The 24,839-nt window shown below is 39.4% G+C and overlaps 1 protein-coding gene across 2 annotated transcripts in view; it reads left to right on the forward strand.

Moving 5' to 3' along the window:
* The window catches only part of DNAJC5B (DnaJ heat shock protein family (Hsp40) member C5 beta), a 183,410-nt gene that overhangs the window by 75,724 nt on the left and 82,847 nt on the right, over window positions 1–24,839 (forward strand). The window contains exons 5-6 of one of the 2 annotated variants that reach the window (XM_039841766.1): window positions 13,013–13,075; window positions 17,613–17,736. The exons of the other annotated variant lie outside the window; for it this stretch is intronic. Of the exons in view, the coding sequence (XP_039697700.1) occupies window positions 13,013–13,075; window positions 17,613–17,736 (187 nt within the window). The remainder of the gene's footprint in view (window positions 1–13,012; window positions 13,076–17,612; window positions 17,737–24,839) is intronic. 2 annotated transcript variants of the gene reach the window in all.

The raw sequence follows: 24,839 nt of genomic DNA on the forward strand, positions 1-24,839 counted from the left end.
GGTTGAAATCTTTCAGAGAATGCTATTTTTAAAGAATGCTATTTTTAAAGAACATTTAGAAAAGTATTGATTATTACACCAAATTGGTCAAATGTGCAAAGGCATCAAACATCATCTGCCTATCCAAAGGGAGAGCTTGATGTGACCACTGCAGCCATTGCTACATTATAACTCTTTTGTTCAGAGACATTTTACTTTGACATTGGTTTACACTTGACTGTTAGGAACCAGAAGTAAAACTGTTCATAGTGTTGAGGGTCAATGGGTTTCCCTTCTTTCCTTCTGGTGTTAATCACAGGTGTCTTTAAGTGTACATAGCCTTTCTAAGTGACCCTTTCAGTATCTATAGCTACTACTTTGTATACTAAAGTTCAACCAACTTGTGGGTTGGACGATTTGACTTGGTAACCCCCTAAGCACATTCTGGGGGGGAAAAAAAAACCCAAACCTTAACATCCCTGTAATGATATCTGCTGAAATACAAGTAAAAAAAAAATCTTGAGTTTTATGTCTACTAGTTAATAGCACATTGGTGTCAGCCCATACTAATCAATTAAATAAAATGTGGCGTCTAGTCATGAAGTAAAGTCACCAAAATTTGTCAGGAGAGGACTTAAACCTTTCCATTACTTGTAGGATGTCAGAAAATTATCATACCTCCCTCCTCGTTTCTCCAGCAAACTGAAGAAGGAGAAATGAAAATAGGAAGGAAGGGAGGGAAGGAGGGAGGGAGGGAGGGAGAAGAAATCGAAACATTTTCAACAATCAAGGAAATATTTAACAACTTCACAAGAATCGGTGCTGTTTTTCAGATGAAAACTTTTAATTTAGCCAAGTAAACTAGAAACTAACACTACTCTTCTTTTGGCTCGAAACCCCCATAATGACATTTTATTGAATCCACATTTCTATACTAATTACTCTAATTTTTTTAGAAATAAAACATAATAGCAGTACAACAGATGTGACGACATTCAAAGTGTTTAACTGTGACACATGATTGACCCAAGTTGCAAGGGAAGTTAGGAAAGAGGACATTTAGCATTTCCAGCTTCTATAGTAGAAGGTGGAAGAGGATAAAGTAAGTTAGAAATGATGGCTGAGTTAGCCAGCTAGGTAAAAGAAGGGCTTGGGCATAGATGACAAGGTGGAATGTACTAGGTATGTTGGAGGAAGGGCAAGGCCTATTTTGGTCTGAGCATGCCTGTTATTACAGAGCTGATGCTGTCTGAAACTTGAGTTGAGATAGAGTGATCTCCATTGCATGCAGTCATTCAGCATGAGGTTTAGAGGATTCGATTTTAAGAGGTAAAAAGAATAAATGTGTCCATCAAGTTTTCTGTATAGAGTAGGATTATGTTTTTACTTAGAAAAAAATTATAAGAAAAACTTCTGAACCCAGAAAATTAAAATATTCATTAAAACTTTTTGTTGAAGGGGATAGAATAAGGTAAATGAAATTGCCCTTATAATAAGATAGTTTTGTTAAGTCAGTGTGAGTATCTGGCCTTCTTTCCATCTTTTCAGAGTTTATCTATACACTAGGTTGCCATGGCAACCAAGAACCATGCAGTAGGGCTTGAACACCTAATTTTATGAATGTCAGCTATCAGATTTCTTTTACATTGTGTTATATAAAGCCCAGAGTCTAGTAGTCACATTCTACTTTGATTTATATTTTGAATGCTATTTTCATTTAATAGATAAGAATGGTTATGAATGTATATAAGGCATAATCATATGTAGAGTTACATGATGTACTGTTTATGTGAAAGATGTAATATATATGTATCCATGTATGGGGAAGAAAGAGTAAGAGTGCCTATTTTAAAAATATGAATAAGGCAATAGAAAGATGATCCCAAAGAATAAATAATAACAACAAAAATTCTTGATCATTCATATGTGAATTAAAATTAAAGTTTTCTGGATTTTCTTCTAGAAGAAGCAGACATGTAAAAAAAGTTCAGTTGATATCAGAGATTTAGTAAAACCGCTATTGTTTTGTGCTCTGGCACTTTCTACAATGATAATCCTTGTTATTCAGGGGCATCGGGGAGGAGAGAGGGCGCAGACATGAGCAACAACTGACAATGGCTGGCTAGGAGATTCACGGGGACCCAGAGGACACTGTGCTAGAAAGCAGTTGAGTCCAGTTCAGGTAGTCAGGATGTGGACAATTCAACTCAGCTAATATGTGTCAACTCAGACTGTTGTGAACAATGCAGTCAAACTCTTGCCTTCACCTTTTCAACTCATGGCCTGGACGCAACAGAAAAATTGAGATCTTGTCCTTTGGGACTTGACAAAAATGCTTGGAAATGCTCCGCGCCAAACCTTGAGTCCTACTGGCAGAGACAGGCTGTTTCAGCTCCTTTCTTGCTATGGATACCTGCTGCCTTTTACACAGGTCTCTCCTAGCTGACTGAAATGTTTCACTAGGATTCCTGCCTTCCCGTGCCTTTGCCTGGGGAGTCTCAGATTCCATGACCCCAGGTTTCCTTGCCTTAACTCTTCTTTCTCCTCAGAGTCTGAGCTTGTCTGCCTGCAAGACCTTCCTGATTTTCTCTACCTTCTGGGCTTTACCTTCCCTCTCTGTACTCCCCCACCCCTCTTCCTAGTTAGAGTCCTAATCCTGGCCCCTAAGTCTACCCATTTCATATCATGAAAATGAAGATCTCAAAGAATGCAAGTTCTTCAACCGTGCACACTTCATCAAGGCTGAAATATGTCTGAGATGTTCACTGTTACTTGCCTAACTGCGCCCACACGTGCCTGACACAGTAGACATAAACAAAAGGACAAAAAATTAAAATAAGTTGATAATGTATTATTTACCCCAAGTAGGAAACAGACTTTTAGTAAGGAGTGAAACAAAAAGATGTTTCTATTTAGCCAGTTTATTAGAAAATTAAAAATGAAAAAGTTTATATATGCATGGTCAACTGGGATTTAAATTCTAAGTATCTCCCCGCTGGCCTCCTCAATGTCTCTCCAACACACTAGTAGCCTCTTACTGCAGGGCCTTTGTATTTGCTATTACCCTTTGCCTGGAATATTCTTCTCTCAGTTACGACATGGCTCCGGTGTTCTGGAACGTCGTCCTCTCAGTTTCCTGCATGACTCTAGTATTCGCTTCCTCCATGTCTCTGCTCAAATGTCACCACAGCATGAAGGCCTTTCCCTGATTCCCCATCTAAAAGAACACCACCTCATTACTCTCTTCGTCTTTTGCCTCGCTTAATTTTCTCCACCCTGGACACATCGTGTATTTGAGGGGCCATTTTGGTCTCCTTCCAGTAGACTTGTAAGCTCCACGAGGGAACACTTTTGTTTTCTTCACTACTGCATCCTTACTCCCTGGAATGGTGCCTGGTATATGGCAGGGGCTCAGTAATTATTTCAATGAATCAATGATTGATGGTAGTAACTTAAATATGCACTTTTAAATCTGATGCTTAAAATGACATTCTTAATCAGTACTTTCGTTCAACTAAGTAGCCATTATTGTTGGCCCACATAAGAAATTATGAAAGAAAGTAGCCTATTGTATTTAATCTTATTGCATTTAACTACAGGCTAAGTTTATGTTTATAAACATTATGACATGGGGGTACATTTTCTTTATTTTCATTTACCATTTTGATCTTCATTAACTTATTCTAAAAAATGTTACTGATTATTCAGCAACATTTTATCTGCAGGTTAAATAAGACAGAACATCTGCCTCCTAGATGCATAAAATGAATCATAAATGTACATGACTAGGTCAGGTATAGCAAAAGCAGAGCTCTTCAAACACATTAAAATTTAATCTTTAAACGGATCTTCTAGTGGACTTCTGACAATCTGATAGTCAAAGCACATTGATGAACTAAAGTTTTTAAAGCCACCCACAACTCATTCATGAATGATTCTATTAAAAATAAATTTTCTCATATCTAATGGGAAGTCCTAAGCCAACATGTGGGCATTTGTTATGATATCATATATTAGACACCAGATCCTAATCCTTGGTTTTCCTGCTAAGCCAAAGCACCCCAAAAGTATACATGCATTTGCCATTCATGGGAGGTTGATGGTTAAAATAGATATAAAGGATTATATTCAAAGATCAGGATAATCAAGGTGGGGGAGCGGGTAGGGCAGGACAGGAGAGGTGACAATGGTGATCCAGAATATCCAGAGAAATTGCGTGGATCATCTAACAGTGGCTAGGTCCACAGGTTTTTTTTTTAGGCTACCCAAGCAAGATTTAAACTTCATTCTTTAGTTATCGAAACATAGGGCAACATCTCTTGCTGCTCTTGCTCAGATAAGAACTGTTACTAAAGCTTCTACCCGAGGCATCTCCCTCTCTTACCAGAAGTTACATATAACAGATAAGAACCCCCGTCTGTAGTCAGAACCATCACCCTGGCCTCAGGAGAGTCACTCAACTTCTCCGAGCCTCAGCCTCAGTCTCCTCATCTGTTAAACAGAGATAATAATAATGTATGTCGTAGGTCGTTGTAAATAGTAAATGAGATAATAGACATAAGTGCTAAGCTCAAGATTTGTGATGATTTAAGTACTCAATAAGTTACTATCAATGATTACTTCTTTCACATTCTTCCTGAACCCTCACTTTTCCTCTCTGCTCCATTTCTCTTTGCTTTGTTTTTTCCTCACTGTGGAGCCTAATTGTAATTATTATTCGTAAATATTTATTGAGCGTCAAACAATTACTATTAAGCAATAGTTCAGAAGAGTCAACACTATACGAAGATTTACCAAGCAATTTTCAGAAGCAACTGGCTGGGAGAGACTGTGTACTTGGTCCCTGCCCACTGGGTACACAATCGCACAGCTATGCAATGTGGGTAGTTTCTCCCTAGCTTGGGGGAAACACTGCTATTGAACTGCTGATGATGGCTGGCCTTAGTGGAGAGTAAAGACCTGTCCTGTCTGGATTCTTAGGAAGCCTGTTCCCAGTTGGGAGCAAGAGGTTTCTGGGTAAATGCTTCCAGGGAAGGGGCTCATTCTCTGTCTCCTGAATGAGCCTGTCTTCTCTCCTTTGTTTATTAAAGGCAGAGGAAGCAACGCTTTAATATTTTTCTTGGCTTATCTCCTATATATCCTCAAGACCCAGCCCAGGTGCCACCTCTGGACAGTCTTCCTTCATCTCCATCCTACAAGGTGCCCCTCAGAGTGTTCCAATGGCCTCAGTGCCTTCGTCATTCAGTACATAACTGCTATGATTGGCCAACTATTCTGTAAGTGCCTTAAGAGAAGAGGCCAGATTTTTTTTTTATTCTCTGTTTCTTTAACACATAGTACAGTACTTGATGCTTAGAAAGTGCTTAGAAAATGTTGGTGGAACAAATTAGTAAGAATCTCCGTTACTTTCCTCCCTCAGTAGTCCATCTGTCAGTGAGCTGCTGACTGCTCTCCCCAAAATAGTTTATTAAAATGGTGTTGACAAAGTGTACACTTTCACCTGTCTCCTTGGATGTTGGAAAGATTAATGCCTATTTGGCAATGAAGGTTTTTTAAGGAGCCATAAGTTCCTTGCTTATTTTAAAATTCAATGACTCTGATCCATGGTCACGGCCACATCTCTGTGTTTTGCTTATAGAGAATGTAAGTGCCCTGAACTACTTAGGAAAGTGGTATAATTTTTTAAATGACTAGAAATGACCATATATTATGACACATTCTTATCAGATGAAATAAAAGAGAAATTCTGAAAGAGTGAGGAAAAAAAAGAAAAGAAAAAACCACCATTGGTTTGATTTACATATTCTCTACCATCCAACAGGGGAGAACCAACTGTTTTTTCCCCCACAAAGAGTGTAGACCGCCAAACGTTTCTTTTTTCTTTCCTGAGATACTATGTCCAGACATCACGTGCCACACTGCCACAGGCAGCAATAACAGAAGATGGGCAGGACGGAGATTCAGAAGTGGATCCAGAAGAGGATTCGCTGGGCATCAGTGGCTGCTCACTTGGCTTCTGAGGAATCCACAGGGAGGTCCTTGCTGAGTATAGTAAATAGAGCTCTACTGTGTCCCTTAAATTTTCTTTAAAATAAACTCTTCTACCTACCTTTGCTTCAGGGTGCCCATTGATGGCTGGCCTTCCATGAATAACAACAGGTAGAGCTGAGGGATTCCAATTCTGACCTTTCCAACAATATCACTTCCTAGGATTTATCAAATAAATGTAGAAGAAAAGGCTTTAAAAGCTTGAATTTTTTAATTTTGTCACCCCAATAATTTTTAATTAAAAAAAAACTAAAAGAGCTTAAATTTTCTGAGAAACTTCAAATATGAGCATAAAAATATGCAATGAAAACAGAACAATTGAAATGCTTCTTGCATCCCTTAGACACCTCCAAGAAAACGCCCTAAAAATGTCACCATAAGGAGACACAACATTATCACTATCAGCAAAGTTTATACATAAATGTCTAAAGTGTAAGAAGAGCTTTGATCAGCTAAGAAGTGGTGTGACTGTTGCGAAAAAAGGTATGGGCTTTGTAGGAACAGCCCAGGTTCACACCCTCGTCCCTCACTTAGCAGCTGTGTAACTTTGGGCAAATTATTTAATTTTGTGAAGCCCATCTTTCCTATCTTTTGTTTGGATTCCTGACAACCTCACAATTTTATTGTTCACTCGTTCATGTAATTAATAAATGCTTATTTGTGGAGCAATTACTAGAAACTAGACACCATGCTGGGTGCCAGAGATTCGACAATAAGATACAATGATTTCCCTCAAGGATTTCATTGTCTAGGACCAGAGACAGTTGAATAAATAAAATAATTGCAGTACATTGTGAAAAATGCCTTGATACCTGTAAGCTCAAGGTAGTACAAAGGAGAAAGTAATCAGGTCCACTTGGGCCAATCGAGGAAGGTTTCTAAGAAGAGATGAAGTTTAAGTGCCATTTAATGTTTAACAGACAAGCACAGGTGGGGAATGGAAAGACACGAAAGACAATAGGATGCTCAATGGCATGACATGAAAATTAGATACTTCAAGAGTTCAGGAAACATCAGAGGATCAGCATGTCAATATATTTAAGAAATAGGGAGAATTGGTGACCATCTGGATGAGAAGGCTTAGCAAAGGGAAGGATGACAACCAGGCTTCCATATTAAGTGACTCAGCTGAGGTTGATGTAGAAACATAAGAGAAACTTAACGTTTAGTGAGAAATATAAGAGAAAGAACATTAAGAAGGAGGGATGATAAAGAGATAAGTTTGGGATATGTTGAATGTGAGGGTTCTGTGAAACATCTAGATGAAATGTCTTGCAAGCAGTTCAACAGACAGGTCTGGAGCTCAGGAGAGAGAACTGACCTGGAGATTCTGGTTCGGAACCCAGAGCCTCATACATGAGACCAGAAGAGCGCTCGGATCTTTCCTCCCACTTAGGCTGGCCTCGAGGCAAAAGGGGAAGCCTCTGCTGTCAGAGTGGTATCCAAGGGGGAATCCACGGTGGTTCCATCTGGAGTCTTGGGGAAAAGAGTGGTATGCTTGGGAAACCCCGTGGTCTACCTTAGAGCAGAATCGTCATCAAAGAAAGCCCACCATAAACCGAAAAATACTACCAAAATTATGTGTTATTTTATTTGTTTGCATTGCTTTACCATTTTGAATGAACACATAGACAATTAAAATACTTCTTAAGACCTCCTTCTCTTTCTCATTGATTTCTCTCTCTTCCAGCCCTCCACGTCCTGAAAAGCCTCCCCCGACTCCTAGCCCCACCATCTCCTGTCCTATCTCCCTCCCACTTCCTCCTTATTCTACATTATAAAATCTCCAAAGATGTGTCTGGCAAGGCAGGAAGAGGCTTCTCTAAAGGGTAGAGGAAGAGAAGAAATGAAACCTGCAAAGTCAGGATCCTTTTAGAAGCCTGGAGGATGGGAAAGGTTGAAAGAGTCATGCATTAATAATTTTGTTCTTGTTACAGTAGCTTCGAAAGCCTGGCCGATCATCTAAATAAGTCATGCATGCAAAGAGGGTTCTCAGAAAGTACTGATCTTCGTTCCAGGGAATAAGAGGGAGATAAAACAAGAGAAAAGTGTTCTAAGCAGTGAGTGAAAGGTGTTGCCTAGAGATGTTCTCTGGGCTGCAGGGAACTGCTGTAGCAACTTAGGTAGGTTCTAGTGATGTCTGACACGGGGAGAAAGGAGCCATTAAAGTCCTGGTAAGGCCTGGACATTATTGGAAGAAAGTACAGAGTAAGAAGAGAACAAGAGTAAAGACAGAGGCTTAGAAGCGGGTTGAAGGAGAAAGTCAGTGAAGGATCCTGATGAGAATCTGTCAGGAGGTGAAAGAGAACCAGGTGTGCGTGGATGTCCTGGAAATCAGGAAGCGTTTTTTCAAGAAGACAGCATCAAATGCCCCATAATCATCAAGTCTGATAAGAAATGAAAAGTATCCATTGGATTTGGTAATTGGGAGATTACTGGAAATTTAGCAAAAGCATCTTTAGCGGTGGGAGCAAAAGGCAAATTGCAGTGTGTTCATAGAGAGTGAAAGCTGAGCCCCTGAAGACATGAGGACAACTGTCCTGAGAAGCCTGTCTGAGGAGAGGAGACAGAATAACAGCTAGAGGGGTTTGTCCCTCCTTCTCTTCCCTTCCTGTCCCTCCCTTCCCGTCCCGTCCCGTCCCTTCCCTTCCCTTACTTTCTTTTCCTCCTTCCCTCCTTCCTTTCCTTTCCTTCCCTCCCTTCCTCCCTCCTTCACTCCCTTCTTTCCTTCCTTCTTTCTAAGCAACACTTGTACCTCTTTAAAGGCTGTTGGATAGGATCCTATAGAAAAAAGTCTAAAATTCAAGAAAGGAAATAACAGAGAATTTTTGGGCAGAGGAGGATAAATGGAGGGACTTACCTGGAATAAGAGAAAGAATATCCTTTTTTTTTCTGAGAGGGAAGGAAAGTAAGGAACATGGCTGATACAGGAAGGTTTTAGTAGGAAAGCAAGAGGTGGTCAATCAGGAAGTTGTAGGAGTTTCTGTCTGCTAGCCTTCAAATTATGTGCAAGGGAGTTGGCAAGATCATATGCTGAGAGTATGGTAGAGAGGCAGAAATTGAGTAGGAGGACCTAGGGAGATCTTTGGAATAGTGATAGCAGAGAATGGGGGAGGGTAATAAAATAAATGGCACAAAGGGCTCATGTGGGTAGGACCACATGTTGAAGACACCTAGTATATTTGAGACTCATAGTATACTTTTCCCCTAGCCGCACCTAGATGAGGTAAAGAGAGCCTATCAGATGAATTCAGGGATGGAAGGGTGAGGCAAGCGAGGCATTCAATAAATATCTACTTCCCAATTAGGAAGTACAGGTTGGTAGTACAGAAAAACATGCAGTTATGACTTTCCAACGAGAAGAAATGTTTTCATTTGAAGTTAATGTCAAGGCCATGAATATCTTCTAAAATTGTTGATTTCTGGTATGGGCATAAAAGGTAAACTGAAAAATATCAGGTGGTACCACTTGGTTATTGGTTGCGATTGCCCTTATCTCAAGAGCATAGCAGGGGTAATCAACTCCATTTTGCCTTACCCAAGTTAAGGAAGACAAAGAATTCCTACATATCAAATCCTCTTGTCCTTGCAGACAACCTTCAATGTTCTTGGAAGTAGTAGGAAGTGACATTTGGGAACATGCTCACAAAGTGTCAACACACAAGATCATTTCTTACATTTACTGCATGAAAGCAGAAACACTTCTTTCTTAGAAAAGAGATCTGAATTCTGATGAGGGAGAAGTAAATTTAAAAAAGCAAGAGCCAGAATCAGCCAATTTGTCCTCTTTTATCTGGCTAAGAAAGTAAACCAATCTTCCAGCAGATAGGAGTCAAAGCAGGAAAGGGAAATGGGGTGAATCAGAAAGAACACCCAAGGATTCACGGAGAAAGTTACAGCTTTGCTACTCCTTGAAATTGCAATATTTATGTAATATTTCAGAAAGAAACCCATACCTGAGCCAGGACCCATCCTGTGACATTAATTTTGGTATGAACTGGGAGCACAATTCACACGTGTGTGATTGTGATTATGAGTGTGATGTACTGTAAAAGGGAAGGAAAGGAAACTAACGTTTGTTGGCTCTTCTTAGGTGCTAATAACTCACTTTTTCTCATTTAATTCACATATCAACCCTGTGCCACAGATGCGATTTTCTGTATTTCAAAAGGGGAAGACTCTGGGGCTCAGAGCAGTATGAGAAATCATTCAAGTTTGCACACAGAGACTACAAACTGCATGACTCAGATACAGACCATGGAGACAGGTAGCATGGGCCTGGGGTCCCGGCTTTGCAGCCCTGTGACTTGGGGAACTAGTTAAGCATAACAGTACCTGGGATGGTCAGTTTAGTGTGTAAGTGTCTAGACTACAGTTCCCCATATATTCAATCAGATACCATTCTAGGTGTTGCTGTGAAGGTGTTTTGCAGATGTGATGACAATCTATAATCAGTAGACTTTAGGTGAGTTGACTGGATAATCTGGGTAGGCCTGATTCAACCAGTTGAAAGGGCTTAAAAGTAGGGCCGAGGCTTCCCTGAAGAAGCAGTTCTACCTGTGGACAGCAGCTTCGCTCTGTGTTCTGAATCTCAGCCTACCCTTCCCTACAAATTTTGGTCTTTGCTAATAAGCCCCCACAATAAATAGCAACGCATCTCTTAATATTATGTCTCCTACTTATTCTGTTTCCCAGATCAGAAGGGTTGTGAAGATTAAATGAAGAAGAGTATTACCATATGGAAAGCACCTGACACAATGCCAGGAACAATAAAGAGGGTTTGAAAAATGATTTATGATGACTTGGCAAACACAAAGTTGAGTCTACATCTAGTTGACTCCCAATGTGACCCTGGTTAAGTCATAACCCCTAAAAGCCCTGGTTTCTTTTATATGAAATTAAGAGGCTGTGCACCAAATGATGTTTGTATAAACTCTTCCAGTTCTGATGTTCTCTGGGTCAGTTTTGACCCAATTTATTAGATTTTTATTTGGCTTGGTCTACTTCCTCCAGCTACCAGATAAGATCTATTTCATTACTGGTACGTTCAAGGCTGTCCCTACACAAATGGCTCCATAATGACTGGGTGAGAATGCAAACTAAGTTTAATATTAACCTGAGCAAAGCGTTCCTGTTATTTTTGTCAGTAGTTATAGAGCTTCTGCTCTACCCCAAAATACAGGCCGTGGGGGATATAAAAAAAAGCATTAAATCTGGTTCCCACCCTCAAGGAGCATAGGGAGGTATCTAAAAATCAGATACTACTATGAAAGACAATATATTTAAGTCTAAGTACTACAGAAGTTGACCAAAAGGAGACAATAAGAACATTCTGAGCTGGAATAATCAGAAAGGCTTAATAAAAGAGGCAGGGTTTCCACAGATGGGAATATCTATGTAAGAGATGAGAATGAAGCTAAATCTACTCTTGCTGTGTGTCATGTATTCCAAAAGTGAATGGGTGAGATTTGGGGAGCTGATTACATTGCTGCTTGCCTTTGTTGGCACTGATAACGGAGGAGTAGATGCTTCATAATTCCAGGCTTTCTCTCCTATTCTCCCTGGCATGTTCTGTGCAAGGATGAATGGACAGAAGGTGCACTACACTGCATGCACTTACACATGCATGCCTGCAGACACCATGATGATCCCCAGCATCCATGTATCTGGGAACCCCTCACAGGAGCTTAAGACCCATTAAGGTGGGGGTCTCTGCTTCTCTTGTCCACTGCATAAATATTTAAGAAATAAATCAAAGAAATCCTCTCTCTCCAGAACATGGGAGACATAAAGGGGACGTTTCTCTATTTGAAACTTTCAATGACATTAAAACCTTAAAAATGATGATTCTTATACGTTGGAAATTCTTTGATTTGCAATGTCAGCCCAATCTGACCCCTACTCCCTGCAAAATGTTGTTTAAGATTTACTGTCAGGGCTTCTTGACCAAAGCGCCATCGACAGAACTACTGCCAAAAACTTGCTGGAGCTGAACAAAAAAACCAGTAGGTGTGGGTAGAAGAAAAGTTATGCTTGAATGGCAAGCAAACATCAGAAGCATTAATTTTACAAGCTCACATTTGAAATCAGATAAAGGCAGCTTGACTTTTTAAAGGCAATATTCATTTCTATCAGTTTAGTAAACAGCTCTTAGCAACATTGATAGTCATCTGTAGCGGGCAGAAACAAAGAAGCCTTATTAACAGTTAAATTTAAATTGTTCGCTAATCTTACTTTAGTTTATTACCTCTTTCATAATGATCTTTTTCTAAACGAGTCTAAAAAAATATTTGGTGATGTGTGTAAACAAGCCAGAAATTCTCAAGACTGTGGTCTAATGAAAGCAAATAAACAGGGTTTATAAAATAATTCAGTACACTGAAAGGGGCAGTGTTTGGGGTGTAAATATAGATTTCTACAAACAAGAAGTTAATAATCATAAGTCAACATTCATAAGGATCACTATAAAGACCGGAAGTGGAAAAATATCCTCTAGATTCAGAAACATCTCAGTCAATTGTAAAATAATTCTGTCTATGGATTAACATTTATATTCCAAGAAATTTTTGCAACTGTTTATTGAGATCCGAATATGTGTCATGAATAATTCTCGAAACATATTGTGCTCAATTAATGCAATCAGCTATTACATATTTACCAAAGACTGGACTCTGAATAGTCTGGGTAATGTACTGTACATGTGCTGTTTTTGCCCATCCAGCCTCTATGTACCCACCCTTGCTCTGTTAACGACACCTGAATTTTCCCTTGGGGAGCCACTGTTCCCAACTCTACACTATGTGTTTCTATGGGGCTAACCCCACCCTCCTAGCTCCAAGGATATTCGGTGGTCATGACTTCCTCAGCTGTCCTTTGGCCACAGTGATTAATTCAGAGATGGTATGGTGATATAAGCCAGGCCAACGAGACTAAATTCTGGGTTTTTGTTGGAAAAACCTAGCTAAGAGAAGCTCTCTTCCCACAGGTTACCAAGCTGTAAGAGTGATGAGCTGAGACTCTGCTTAGAAAGACCCCAACACAGAAGATGGTGAGTGAGACCAAATCTTGACGGTGGTTCTCGGTATATTCAACTTGCCCCCAGATCTTCTCTCTCTTCCTCGTTACTAGCTGACTAAATGGACTCTATCAACCTGTTGTCTCCTCTGGCTTCCGGGTGGGAGTACTAACTAATGTGGTCAGTCACATAAGATAATTTATTTTCCAGTCCCTTTCTGTTGGGTCTCCTCAGGCTGATTGTCTCTTTACTAAAGGTTATAGCTCCTGTCAGGGGACCCTTCCATACAACTCTCTGTCTTCGGGTTCCAGTAACCACTCTTGCTTTGCTCCTTCTTGTCTAGAGATGATAACAATGTCCCACAATTACCTGCTGTGTTACTTCAATATGTCTTGTAATCTTCCTAAACTCTGCCCTCATCATTGTAAGTACTCCTTTTGTAAACAAAAACAAAAACAAAAACAAAAAAACCAAAAAACCAAAAAAAAACCAAAAAAACCCAACAGTTATATGGAGCCATCTATTTTCTGCCAGACCCTGACAGATAAAATGACCTTATTTGAGTTCTGAACTCTGACATGTCTAAAGATAGTGATACTCCTGACTTTTCAGTTATTTAAACCAACAAATTCCCTTTTTTCCTAAAGGCCATTTGAATTAGGTATTCTGCCACTTATAACAGAGAGTCCTTAATACAGTTTGTTAGGCTCTTTTGATTGCATAGACTCACACAAGTCACTTAAAAAAAAAGAGAGTAACCCTCAATACCTCAAATGTGATTGTATTTGGAGATAGGGTCTTTAAAGAGACAATTAAAATGAGGTTATTAGCATGGGACCTAATCCAATCTGACTAGTATCCTTATAAAAAGAGGAGATTAGGACACAGACACGCACAGGGGGAAGACACTGTGAGGACACAGGGAGAGATGGCCATCTATGAGCCAAGGAGAAACCAACCCTGCCAACACCTTGATATCAGACTTCTAGCCTCCAGAACTGTGAGAAAATAAATTTCTGTTGTTAAGCCACTTAGTCTGCAGTACATTGTTATAGGAGCCCCCAGAAAACTAATACAGGTACCTATAAACTAGAACTGGGAAAGACACTTCTAGAAGCCAATGACTATGACTGTCTCCAGCAATGTGAGCCAGCATGGGCTCTTAGCTTTGGCATCTGTATCTCTCTGTAAATTAGTTCTATTTACCTTTATTACTCACTGGCCAATCTTTCCATATTTCCCAATCCAAAATAACTGGCTTGGCTAACTACCATTGATACTATTGGGGTGACACCTTTGCACTAATCCACCTCACGGGTTTTTGGCCAGCAAAGGATAAACTGCCATTGGATCATATGCCCTCATCTGATTCCTCCAGGGGCTGCCATGTGCAGGAAAAATTACATGCTGGCTTCCTGCAAGGAAAGTGGTAGGAGGGTCAGTTTCAGGGAGAAAGAGGTGGTGAATACAGCTGGTATTTGACAAGTCCAGCATCTGGTCTCCTGGGCCAATAGTGTTAATAATTATATGAAAACATCAACGGTAACACATACTGCTCAGATTTGGATTCAATTTTTAGTATAGTAGCCAATTCCTCATTTCAGTTACTCATAAGGCCTACTTTCTTGGCCTTGAGTTTTATGAGATAGCCCAGAATCTTACAATAACTACACTGTTTTGCTTGAGTAAATTTGATATGTTTGTTACTTGAAAACAACAACAACAACAACAAAAACACCCTGATTAAAATCATTTCAAAAGAGAGCAGTGATTTTGTCCAAGAAAGAGGGATCTGTTCATGAGTACACGTGACTTTTCATGGTATTCCTGGCAGCGCCACCAACTTTGTGACCATGCCGGGGTCCCTGCGGCTCTGCCCGTACATGAGAAACAGGAGGAGTGCTGAAGGGGTCCACCTCCCCGGACCGTTGCCAGAGGATCTTAAGGAGGTACCTCCTGAGGTCGTCCACTCCTACCTCAGACAGGAATTGTTTTCTTACAGTTTCTGAAACCCTAGAAAAGAGAATTATTTCAAATTTCCTGAGTGTTAAAATTTTTTTTCCCTTCTCCATTGACTTTCCAGCAGCTCTTTCTTTACTTCCGATCCCACAGAGACAGGATCAAGTGGGTGCAGGACTTAAGTTCCACAATTTGTGGAGCTAATGTCATGTGTCCGGCCATTTGATTACATTTCTGTCAGTGGTCATGTCTCCCTTTGGGGAGGTCAGGGGTGGTGTGGGAGGTGCCAGCTGGGGGTGGGGGCAAGCTTGTGGGGCTAGGCTTTCGGGCCTACTCTGCTGCCCAGTAGTCCTGTCCAGCAGGATGGCCAGGGCCATTTCACTTGTGTCCAGGGGCCTGGAGGTGTGGAAGTCTGAATGGGTACAGGAAGCTTGACCCTTTACTAAAGCTGAATATTTTGGAGCAAAAAGGGGCATGCATGGAAAAGCACCTTTTAGTTACTAAAGACAAAATGTAAAAACATTGAAAGATTTAAGTAAAGAGAGCCACAAGATCACATTTTCACCCTAGAAAGATCGCTCTAGATCATTCCGAACGGAGAGAGTGGTTGAGAGGTGGGCAGGCTGGAGGGAGAGCCATGCTCGAAGGTTGGTGCAGGAAGCCAAGCTAGAGATGACGGACTGAATGAACTAGAGCCAGTGGGGAGGAGGAAAGGAGGACGCCAAGAAAAATGTAGGGACTGGAAGTGTGGCTAGGACCTGTTGTCCGATACCCCAGGAGGAGCAGCTGCGAAGGTACATCTAGGGTGCTAGGACCTTTGACTTTGACAGTGAGGAATGGGATGGGACGGTTAGGACCATGCCAGAGCAACTCTGCCTTCAGTTCCCCTCTTGCCCAAGGTCAGAAAAGAATGTGGAGACGTATCAGGACATTGTAAATTCTTTAAAAGGCAGAAGGATCTCCCCCTTAGAAAAGGCTGGTAAAAGAGAACTGTCATCTGTGGCAGAGATAGCAGGGCCGGAAAGAGGAATCTCTGCGTCATTTGGAACTGAAGAGAGCTAGTGAAAAGTAAGACAGCGGCCCTTAGGGAGCGCTGAGGAGCATCCAGGAGCGATGCTCAGGAGTCTGCACTCCCCTCAGAAATTAAGTATTGGCAGTGTGTTCCCAGCTGGTCTTTTATGGAAAGGAGCTATTTAAGGGAGATGAAATAAAGGATTAGAATTTTCAGTAGCAGCATATTAAAAAAAAATGTTTTCCCTAAATATATTTACATCCAAGGGAGATGAAATAAAGGATTAGAATTTTCAGTAGCAGCATATTAAAAAAAAATGTTTTCCCTAAATATATTTACATCCCTCCCTTTTCTGCTCCCCTTCATTTTAGTGACCACCTGAATGACAAATAATTAAAGCCAGACCTTTGTCTGGTGAGGTAGATTGTATTGTCACGTAAGTATCTGCTCTCTTTCCTTCCTCCGTTGACTAGGTCTGATTGTGTGACAAGCTTTGGCCAATAAAATGTGAGCAGTAGCTTAAAACATGCTTGTGTGATTTGGCTTGGCCTTTTGCATTGCCGCCCTCTGCCATGAAAAGCGCCCTGGGTGCTGACTGAGAGCAGAGAAGCAAATCTGAACCACCTGCAGGCTGGAGCAGAGCCATTGCAGGCAACCTCAGACCCGTGATCTAATAGCAAATATTTGATAAAACTGTCACCTGTGATAACTTGAAGTCAAAAAATATACCTTATGAACATGTGGTTTTGGTGAAGAGATTTCAACACAGACTATTATCAGCATAAGTTGGCTGCTGCCTTCGTTAAGGTCTTTCAAGAAAGAATTGGCCTAAATGGAGATCCCCCAGCCGCCCCCCCAAAAGATTGGCCTGCTTGCAGGCAGAGATGAAAGAATAAAGAGTGACTCCAGAAATTCTAAGACTTGCAAATTTGAAAAATAGAACTGTTTCTCATCTCCAAATAGAAAAAGAAAATTTTGAGAAATGCTTAAGGCTGCAAAGGCTGGTTAAGATGCTAAATAAGATCCAGTCTCATGACCAAGATCAAATAAAAATCACCATCATACTCTTTTGTAAACCTTTGAATAGATTAAGGTGGCACCCAGTATATTTTTTAATCTGGACAAAATGGCTCACAGGAAAAAGAGAAGGACTAGGTTCCACAAAGACTGATATGCCCAAACTATTTGTAATTAAGTTTAGAGAGAGGGAGGCATGACTTGAAAATTATTGTGGATACAGCTCTCATCTCACATAGCTAATTGAATCACACAAAAAAATTTTAAAAAGTTTTTGAGAGAAATTTAAATTCCAAAGCACCTTGGTCTGGATTAAAAGAGACCGTGACTTTTTTTTCTAAATGAGATTGTGACTGTTTGAGCCATAAAAAAAGATCTTAAGATAATAATAATGTATCAGTATTAGTTCATTACTTGTGACAAATGTACCATACTGATGTAAGATGTTAATAATAGGAGAAACTAGATATTGGGTATATGGGAAAACTCTGTACTATCTTAGCAACTTTTGTGAAAATGTAAAAGTATTCTCAATTAAAATTTTATTAAAAAAGAAAACCTTAGGGTCCCAATATTCTGCAGGCAGATAGTGGGACGAAGAAGCTGCACAGCTTCCAGGAAGAGCATATTCTCCTTTGGATGTGGCCAAGAAGGATCATGGAAAATTATCTCTCAGAAGGTGGAGCCAAGAGTCATAAGAACAGTGGTAAGGAAAGCTATTCCCAAGGAACGGAACTGGAGTCAAATCAAGGAACATTCCCTACCTCCAGCTTGAGGACCTGGCAATAGTTGAGCCCAGGAAGATTTCAGAATTGCTGCAGACCAGTGACTGCTTCCCCTTCTGCAATAGACTGTTTATTTTTATTATCTGTCTTTGATCTATTATGGTATGTTGAGTGGGGGTACCATTCAGCAAATACTCTCTGTCTTCCTTTCCTCACCTATATGGAGAGTGTCCTACCTTCTCCATTGCTGTTGGGGGCTAGCCATATGAGTTATTTTGGCCAATGAATGTGAGCAGAAGCTTTGAATGTGCTTGCACTATTTGACTTGACTTCTCAGTCTTTTGTGTTCCCACACTCTACATTAAGAAAAGTTTGGCCTACGAGCCACTGTTCTTTCAACCTGAGTCCCAGAATGAAAGACTCATGGAACATACCTGAACCTGACCCACAGCTAAGAACAGGGCTGCCACAGCCATCCAGTCAACTCACAGGCAAGATGTAAATGTTCTGTTATTACGAACCACTGAGAATTTTTGGTACACACAGCAAAAGCTGATTAATACACCTGACAAAGGTTTCCAAGGAACTGAAGAATGGCTCTAGATGGGACTTCAGCTTAATAAAGATGAGGGAGTGGGGGAAGGAGAAAGTTGTAGGGCCTCTCCAGATAATGATAAGCTCTACCTCTAAAATCAGTTTAGAGTACTCTAAACATCACATCCGCAAGAGATACTAGAAATGTTCTAGATGACTAGAGTCCAAAATGTTATATCAAATTTTAATTGTTAGTGATATAACTAAAACCCAGACAATAATTATAGTCTCAAACAAAGTCCTATAATAAACCCCTTGGGAATGAGACTGAGATGTAGAATGCTAATGAATATTAGAACTTCTTAGATCATTTTTATGTAGAATACATAAATCTTAATGATATGATCTCAATTGTGTTTTTTCAGATAAGTATCTTGAAGGAAATTATTAAAACAGACATCTGATACAAAAATTGCTTCTATATTTATAGGACAAGATTTAAAAAAATCACTTGTTCATTTTTGTGCCATAAGTTTGCACCTTAAGATCAACATAGGTAAAATAAAAACTCTTTTATAGCAAAATTATTTGAGTCTGCCAACAATGGCTTAATTAATAATAATACTGATATTTATTTTGCTCCGATACAAACTTTATATATTTAATTTCATGCCAAGCAAGACTTGATAAAATAAAATACCGACATAACCAAATAATTCAGACTTATCCACTGAGTTTGTTTTGATAGGAAGTGACCTATGTGTAATGACTGCAAACCACTTTAACAGGTTTTACTTGTTTATCTAAAAGACATTTTCAAAAAAGATTTATTTTTTAATTTTTCCTGGCATTAACAGGGGACAATCTTGCCACAATTCTACTTTATAAAACTATAAGGAAGGAACACTCGACGTTCATGTAAAATTTAATTTCCCGCTTTTGTTCCTTTACAATATGTACTCCATAGACAGGATGACAAGCCAAGAAGTACATAATACCCTGCCTGCCATTAATAATAAGTATGCTCTTTTGAAATTATTTTATAAAAACACTTATTCAGAATATCCTTTGCTTGCTTTTTTGACTATTATGAATATTATAGCACCTCAACAAGTATTGCCTGTTTCAAATCGAAGGTATAAATAGGAATTTGTTGAATAAATGAATCGACCAGGTACAATCCTGATTAAGTATCATAAATTTTAACATGTACAACGTTTCATCTCTGCTCAGGACCTTTAAGGTGGTTATACTGGCAGGTTCAGGGTTCCTATGCCAGGATTGTAGAGAGATAAAGCTCTTCCACCTTGCTCTAAAGAAATATCATGCATCCTTGCCCTAAAGAAATATCATGCAAGGCTTTTCATAAAGGCCACCTACAGAATGAAATCTTTCTTGAGTCTCCCAAGCATATGTGATCTCTTCCTCCTTTAAATCCATAGATCTAATAGTCAAACTCACACTGACGTCACCAAGAACTTCCAATGTGCTTCGACCACGCTAAACTCTACATTTACCATCTCATTTCTTCTTTTCAGAAATCCTGCAAAACAGGCATCATTATTTTCACTTTATAGATGAGGAAACTGGGCAAGGATTTGAACTCAGAATTAAACTTCCAAAAATGGTAGTCTTAATAACTCTGCTGGAACACTTGGTTTGCATTTGCATTGTGTGTGACTTCTGTCTCCCTACTCAGTAGGGAAGTTCCCTTGGGCAGATACCATATGTGACCATCTCTGTATCTCTTTATATCTTAGCGCCGTGTCTTGCATAGTAAGTAGTCAAAAAATACTGTATTTCCTATAGTCCAAAAAAGCAGCCCTGTTTTCCACATTTAAATATCTCTTAAATTAGAACGTATGCTCAATCGATGTCTTGATTTACATGGTAATCTTTCCTTCATTTTTTTATTACAGTATAATTGGCATATTGATATTATATTAGTTTCAGGTGTACAACATAGTGATTTGACATTTATATATCTGACCACATGCTCATCCTGGCTGTCTCCTACCAATGCAATCTTAGGATCAAGGAGTAGTTATGGAAATAAACTTGGGTAGTGTTCAACCCAAACTACACAGAGAAAAGCCTGTCACTGTAGAGGTAAGCTCCTGTAGATTCTGAATGCCACCTGAGTATTAAGCAGAGGATGAATTCAGAAGGGAATCATTTCAAAGTCAAAGGGAAGATAATCAGAGATAGCTTAGTAGAAATAAAAAGCTGTGAGTTCAATGGTTTCAAGGAAACATCTCTGTGATTCCCAAACCGAGGTAAGCCAGAAGCACAGCTTGGCGGGTAACTAGGAGTTCAGGTCCATCTTAATCTGAACTGTACATACTTCATTTCCAGATGTCCTGGCAATGGCATTAGAATGGAAAAAAAAAATCACATGAAGACACTATAAACATTGTCTTTGAGGCAGAGACATGTCTACTAGCTGTAGCTTGAACGAAGTCCTAGGAGAGTTTGAGAATGATGTCACGAAGGGAGTCATTCAGCATAAAACACTATCGAGCCTGGGTACTTTTGCATCCTCCTTGTCTAGCTTTGGAGATGGGCATTATGGCTTGAAAGGAAATATAGTAGATTACTCTTTCCTTTAGCTTGGCTTGGAAAAGGAAAAAAGAGAACCGAAAGTAGTCGGGTGGGGAGAAGGGTCCGGGTTTAAGGGAGGTTTTGTGTTTTTATAAATAGAAGAGATTTGAGAATGTTTTTATGCTGAGAAGAGAGACTGTGGTAGAAATTAGCTAAAGGAGACAGTTAAAGGAACAAGTTCCTTAAAGTAGTAGTACTGAGTCGGGCTCAGGGCACAAAGGAAGGAAAGGAAGGTAGAAGCTGAAGGAAGAAGTTAAGAGAGGGTGTGGATGTGGAAGTGCTCAGAGTGGTGTAGGGCTGGAGTTGGGAGAGGTAACACTTAATAACTTCTGAGTTCTTTGCAGAGGCAAAAAAGGCTCCCTGCTAAGAGTGTGAGGGAAATAGATAAGAGAGAGGGCTTCAGGAAACTGGAGAAGGTTTATAGACTCTGCAGTGGACAACGGGAGAGCTGCCTTGTGTTGAGGGCATAATCGAGGTTGGAGACCATTTGTAATGAAAGCAGTCTACACAGTGTCATGAGTTTCTTCAGCTGAGATAACTACTGGGATAAGGAAAGGGGAGAACAGGCAGATTTATCAAGGGCTCAGCTGTCACTGGGAGAGTTCAACAGGACAATGGAGCAAGGCATCTATGGTATGCCCAAGAGGGTAGTTGATGGGGTGATGGCATACTTAGCTAAACAGGGTAAATTGGGAAAATTGATACGGTCAATGGGATATAGGCCTTTGGAAGGTTCAAATAGCAGTTTAATGCAAGTTTAATAGGAAATGGTGGGTCTGGAAGGACAGGAAGAGATGGTCAGAGAACAACTGGAATTTAAAAATTTAGAACTAGGTGATAACAAAAATATGGGGGATCAGGAGCCATCAAAGCTGAGTTGAAGGACTCTAAAGTTGAGGTAGATAGAGTATTGGACTGGATTGTCCGTAAGATAATGGAAGCCATCTGTGACAATGGCAGGCAGTAAGGTGTTGACAATGACTTTTCCTTAATCTTAAAAACATTTAATTGAAGTACAATATACTCTATCTTTATTTTTTTAAATGACAGACTTTAATTTTTTAGATCAGTTTCAGGTTTATAAAAAATTGAGCAAAAAGTATAGGAGTTCCCTTATAATCTTAATTTTTAACTATCCTGTCATTTGTGTAGGTTAATCATATGCTCTTTCAAAGCCTTTTGAGTGGGTTACAAATACATGCATATCTTGATTGCATTTTGTAGCACGAGGACTTTTTGACTTGATTAGAATTGTTGTTAATAAACTCTAACCCGGCTGTACCCAGAATTCCATCTCGCCTCTCACTCTCAACTTCACTTGTCAAAAACATACCCATCATTTTACTCATTTCATATGCCTTCCACTCCATGAAGCTTTCCCTTTCTGCCACATTTAGATGTCAGTTCTCTCTTCTTTAATATCTAATACCACTTTGATAATAATTCTTTTATAATACTTATACAGTACCTTCTGATAGAGTTTTTTTGTTGTTGTTGTTTGTTTGTTTTGGCATTTAACTTACACACGATTAGGCTCTAAGCTCTCTGAGGACAATGTCTTTGTTCAAGTCTTCCCCTGTAGCACCTAGCATAGGGCCTTGTTCATGGTAGGTTTGCAATTAACATTTATAAGTGAATGAATTGTGAAGTGAAAATTTCAACTTTACAAAAAAAGTAAGCAAGGATGTAAACTGACTTCATGTTTTTGCTGAATAATTATTTCCCTAATGCATTTAATACTAATTTATAAAATCTCATATGAAGTAGGAATAGTTCAGTTCCAAAATTTTAACTGAACTAGGAGCAGTTTCTTTGCAAAAAACAAAGTAGAGGTATGTAACCACTTACTTTGGATTATTCGAAGCAATTCTTGCTTCTATGTTCTTATTAACTGAAAGTGTTGATACCTAAGTCCTTGTTCAAACCCTTCACTGTCTCTTGTTTATTTGTACTCCTTCCAGAAACTCTAGCCCAGTTTTTAAGCCCAGATGTATTACCTTCTCTGATGTAGGGGAAGGTGTAAGTGATGTAGCTCATTCCAGGATGATTCAGTCTGGGGGTAGAAAGAGCACAACCTCTAGAGTCAGGCATTTCTCAGGTTCAATCTTGTCTCAATCACTCACTACCATAGAACTCAAGGCAAATTTTACTTCCCTTAACTATGTCCTTATAAGTAAAACGGCTTTACTGAGACACAAGAGAGTCGTGAGGACAAATGTAATGTAAGTCAAGTGCCTAATCACCAAGTTCAATAAATGATATGCTCCCTTCCTTATTCCTGAGACATGACTGTGTCTGCCTCTGTCATGGGTGTAAGAAATAGAAAATTTTTCTGACAAAGTAGCTTGGTGGGAAAGTTAGACCAGTATAAGCTCCAGTCTTTGGGAATGTAGATCTTCACAGTGCGTCTTATGTCTGGTTTAAAGCATTTCTAAAAGTCCAGGCAGTCATGTCCAAACGGAATTACACAAATATATTATTACAAAGCCAAGTATACATTTTTATTTCCTAAAATGTTTGTGTTATTGGTCCTATATAACTTTTCCGTTCTTCAGAGAGAAGCCACATAACAAAGGCTGCCTATAGGGATCACCTTACAGGATCTAAAATGAGAAGTCCCTAGAAACTTTAATTACGATACGGCATAAAAGGTCTCCACTAATGATTTGAGGATTGTATTTTTTGGATTTGTGATCACTTTTTATTTTAACCTTTCAAAGCCAATAATTTTAAAGCATTCAACTCAAACTACTTTCATTGGGCTGGAAATGATTTATTGCAGCTTGGCTGGCATTTCCTTTTACTAATGTTATTAGCACTACTTACAAATGAATTATGCTGGAGTATACAGCACTACCTTTGTTTTGAAAAAATATTATGATTTTATGAGTATATGAAGTAGGTCTCATGGAAACAAACATTAGCAATATATATCTTTCTGATTCTCCAGGCATGCTTACATTCTATGAAGCAAGCATAAGTAGTTTGGCTTGGAAAAAGGTCCGGATTTAGATTTACTTTTTCAGGAATATGTCACATTCTCATAATATCCTTTAAAGGAGAGCCTAGCTTCAGCATCACTAAGGCTTAATTAAAATCTCTAGCACATAGTTTGTTCATATCCCTTACCTATTTTGTGGTTTTAGCTTCTGGTAACTGTTGTTATGCTAACTAACACTGATGTTCAATGGGTCATTGAAATCAAATTAATACAGGCATCTGAAAAGTCAGACACCAATTGTGTTCATTTCATCAACATTCTTACATATAAAAGGTACAAAATAAAGAAGTGATTCTGTTTAACTTGGAGAATCCTGAATAGATGAACACAGACTACAAGTATTTTAGTGGGAAAATAAAAATTATCTGTGGAAAAATTCTAATTAAAGAAAATTAAAAAACAAAGTAAAAACAAAATTTCTTGATATGCAAATTCTTCTCTGAGTCTGTAACAGGTGAAGACTAAGGACCTCCAACTGTATTTTCTAGGGCTTTGAAAATGCCTTTTGAATCTCCCTAGTTTCTAGGGCTGGGTGCAGGGGTTCTCAAAATGTGTTCTGAATATCAATCATCATCATCTGGGTATGTGTTAAAAATATAAAGTCTTGGGCTCCTCCTGGAGGCCTCCAGAACCAGAAACTTGAGGTGGGGCTAGCCATCTGTGTTTTCACAAGCCCTCCAGACACTCTGATGTTCTGTTCTAAAGTTTGGGAACCTCTGCCGGCAGCAATTGTTCTCAGACCTTTCTGTGCAGCAAAACCCCCTGGAGGGCCTCCCAAGTGGTTCAGTGATATCTACATTAATTTTTTTTTTTTAAAGGTAAAGTGGGTGTTTCTGGTATAGGTAATCTGCAGACCATAATTCGAGAAATTTTGGCTTTAAATGTTGAAAAATTAATATTTCTTTTCCTACAACATTCCCTCCCAACACACACACCAAAACAGCAGAA

This window comes from Pteropus medius, unplaced genomic scaffold (genome assembly GCF_902729225.1).
Source record: "Pteropus medius unplaced genomic scaffold, Ma_sr-lr_union100, whole genome shotgun sequence".
In the NCBI taxonomy this organism is placed as follows: Eukaryota; Metazoa; Chordata; class Mammalia; order Chiroptera; family Pteropodidae; genus Pteropus; species Pteropus medius.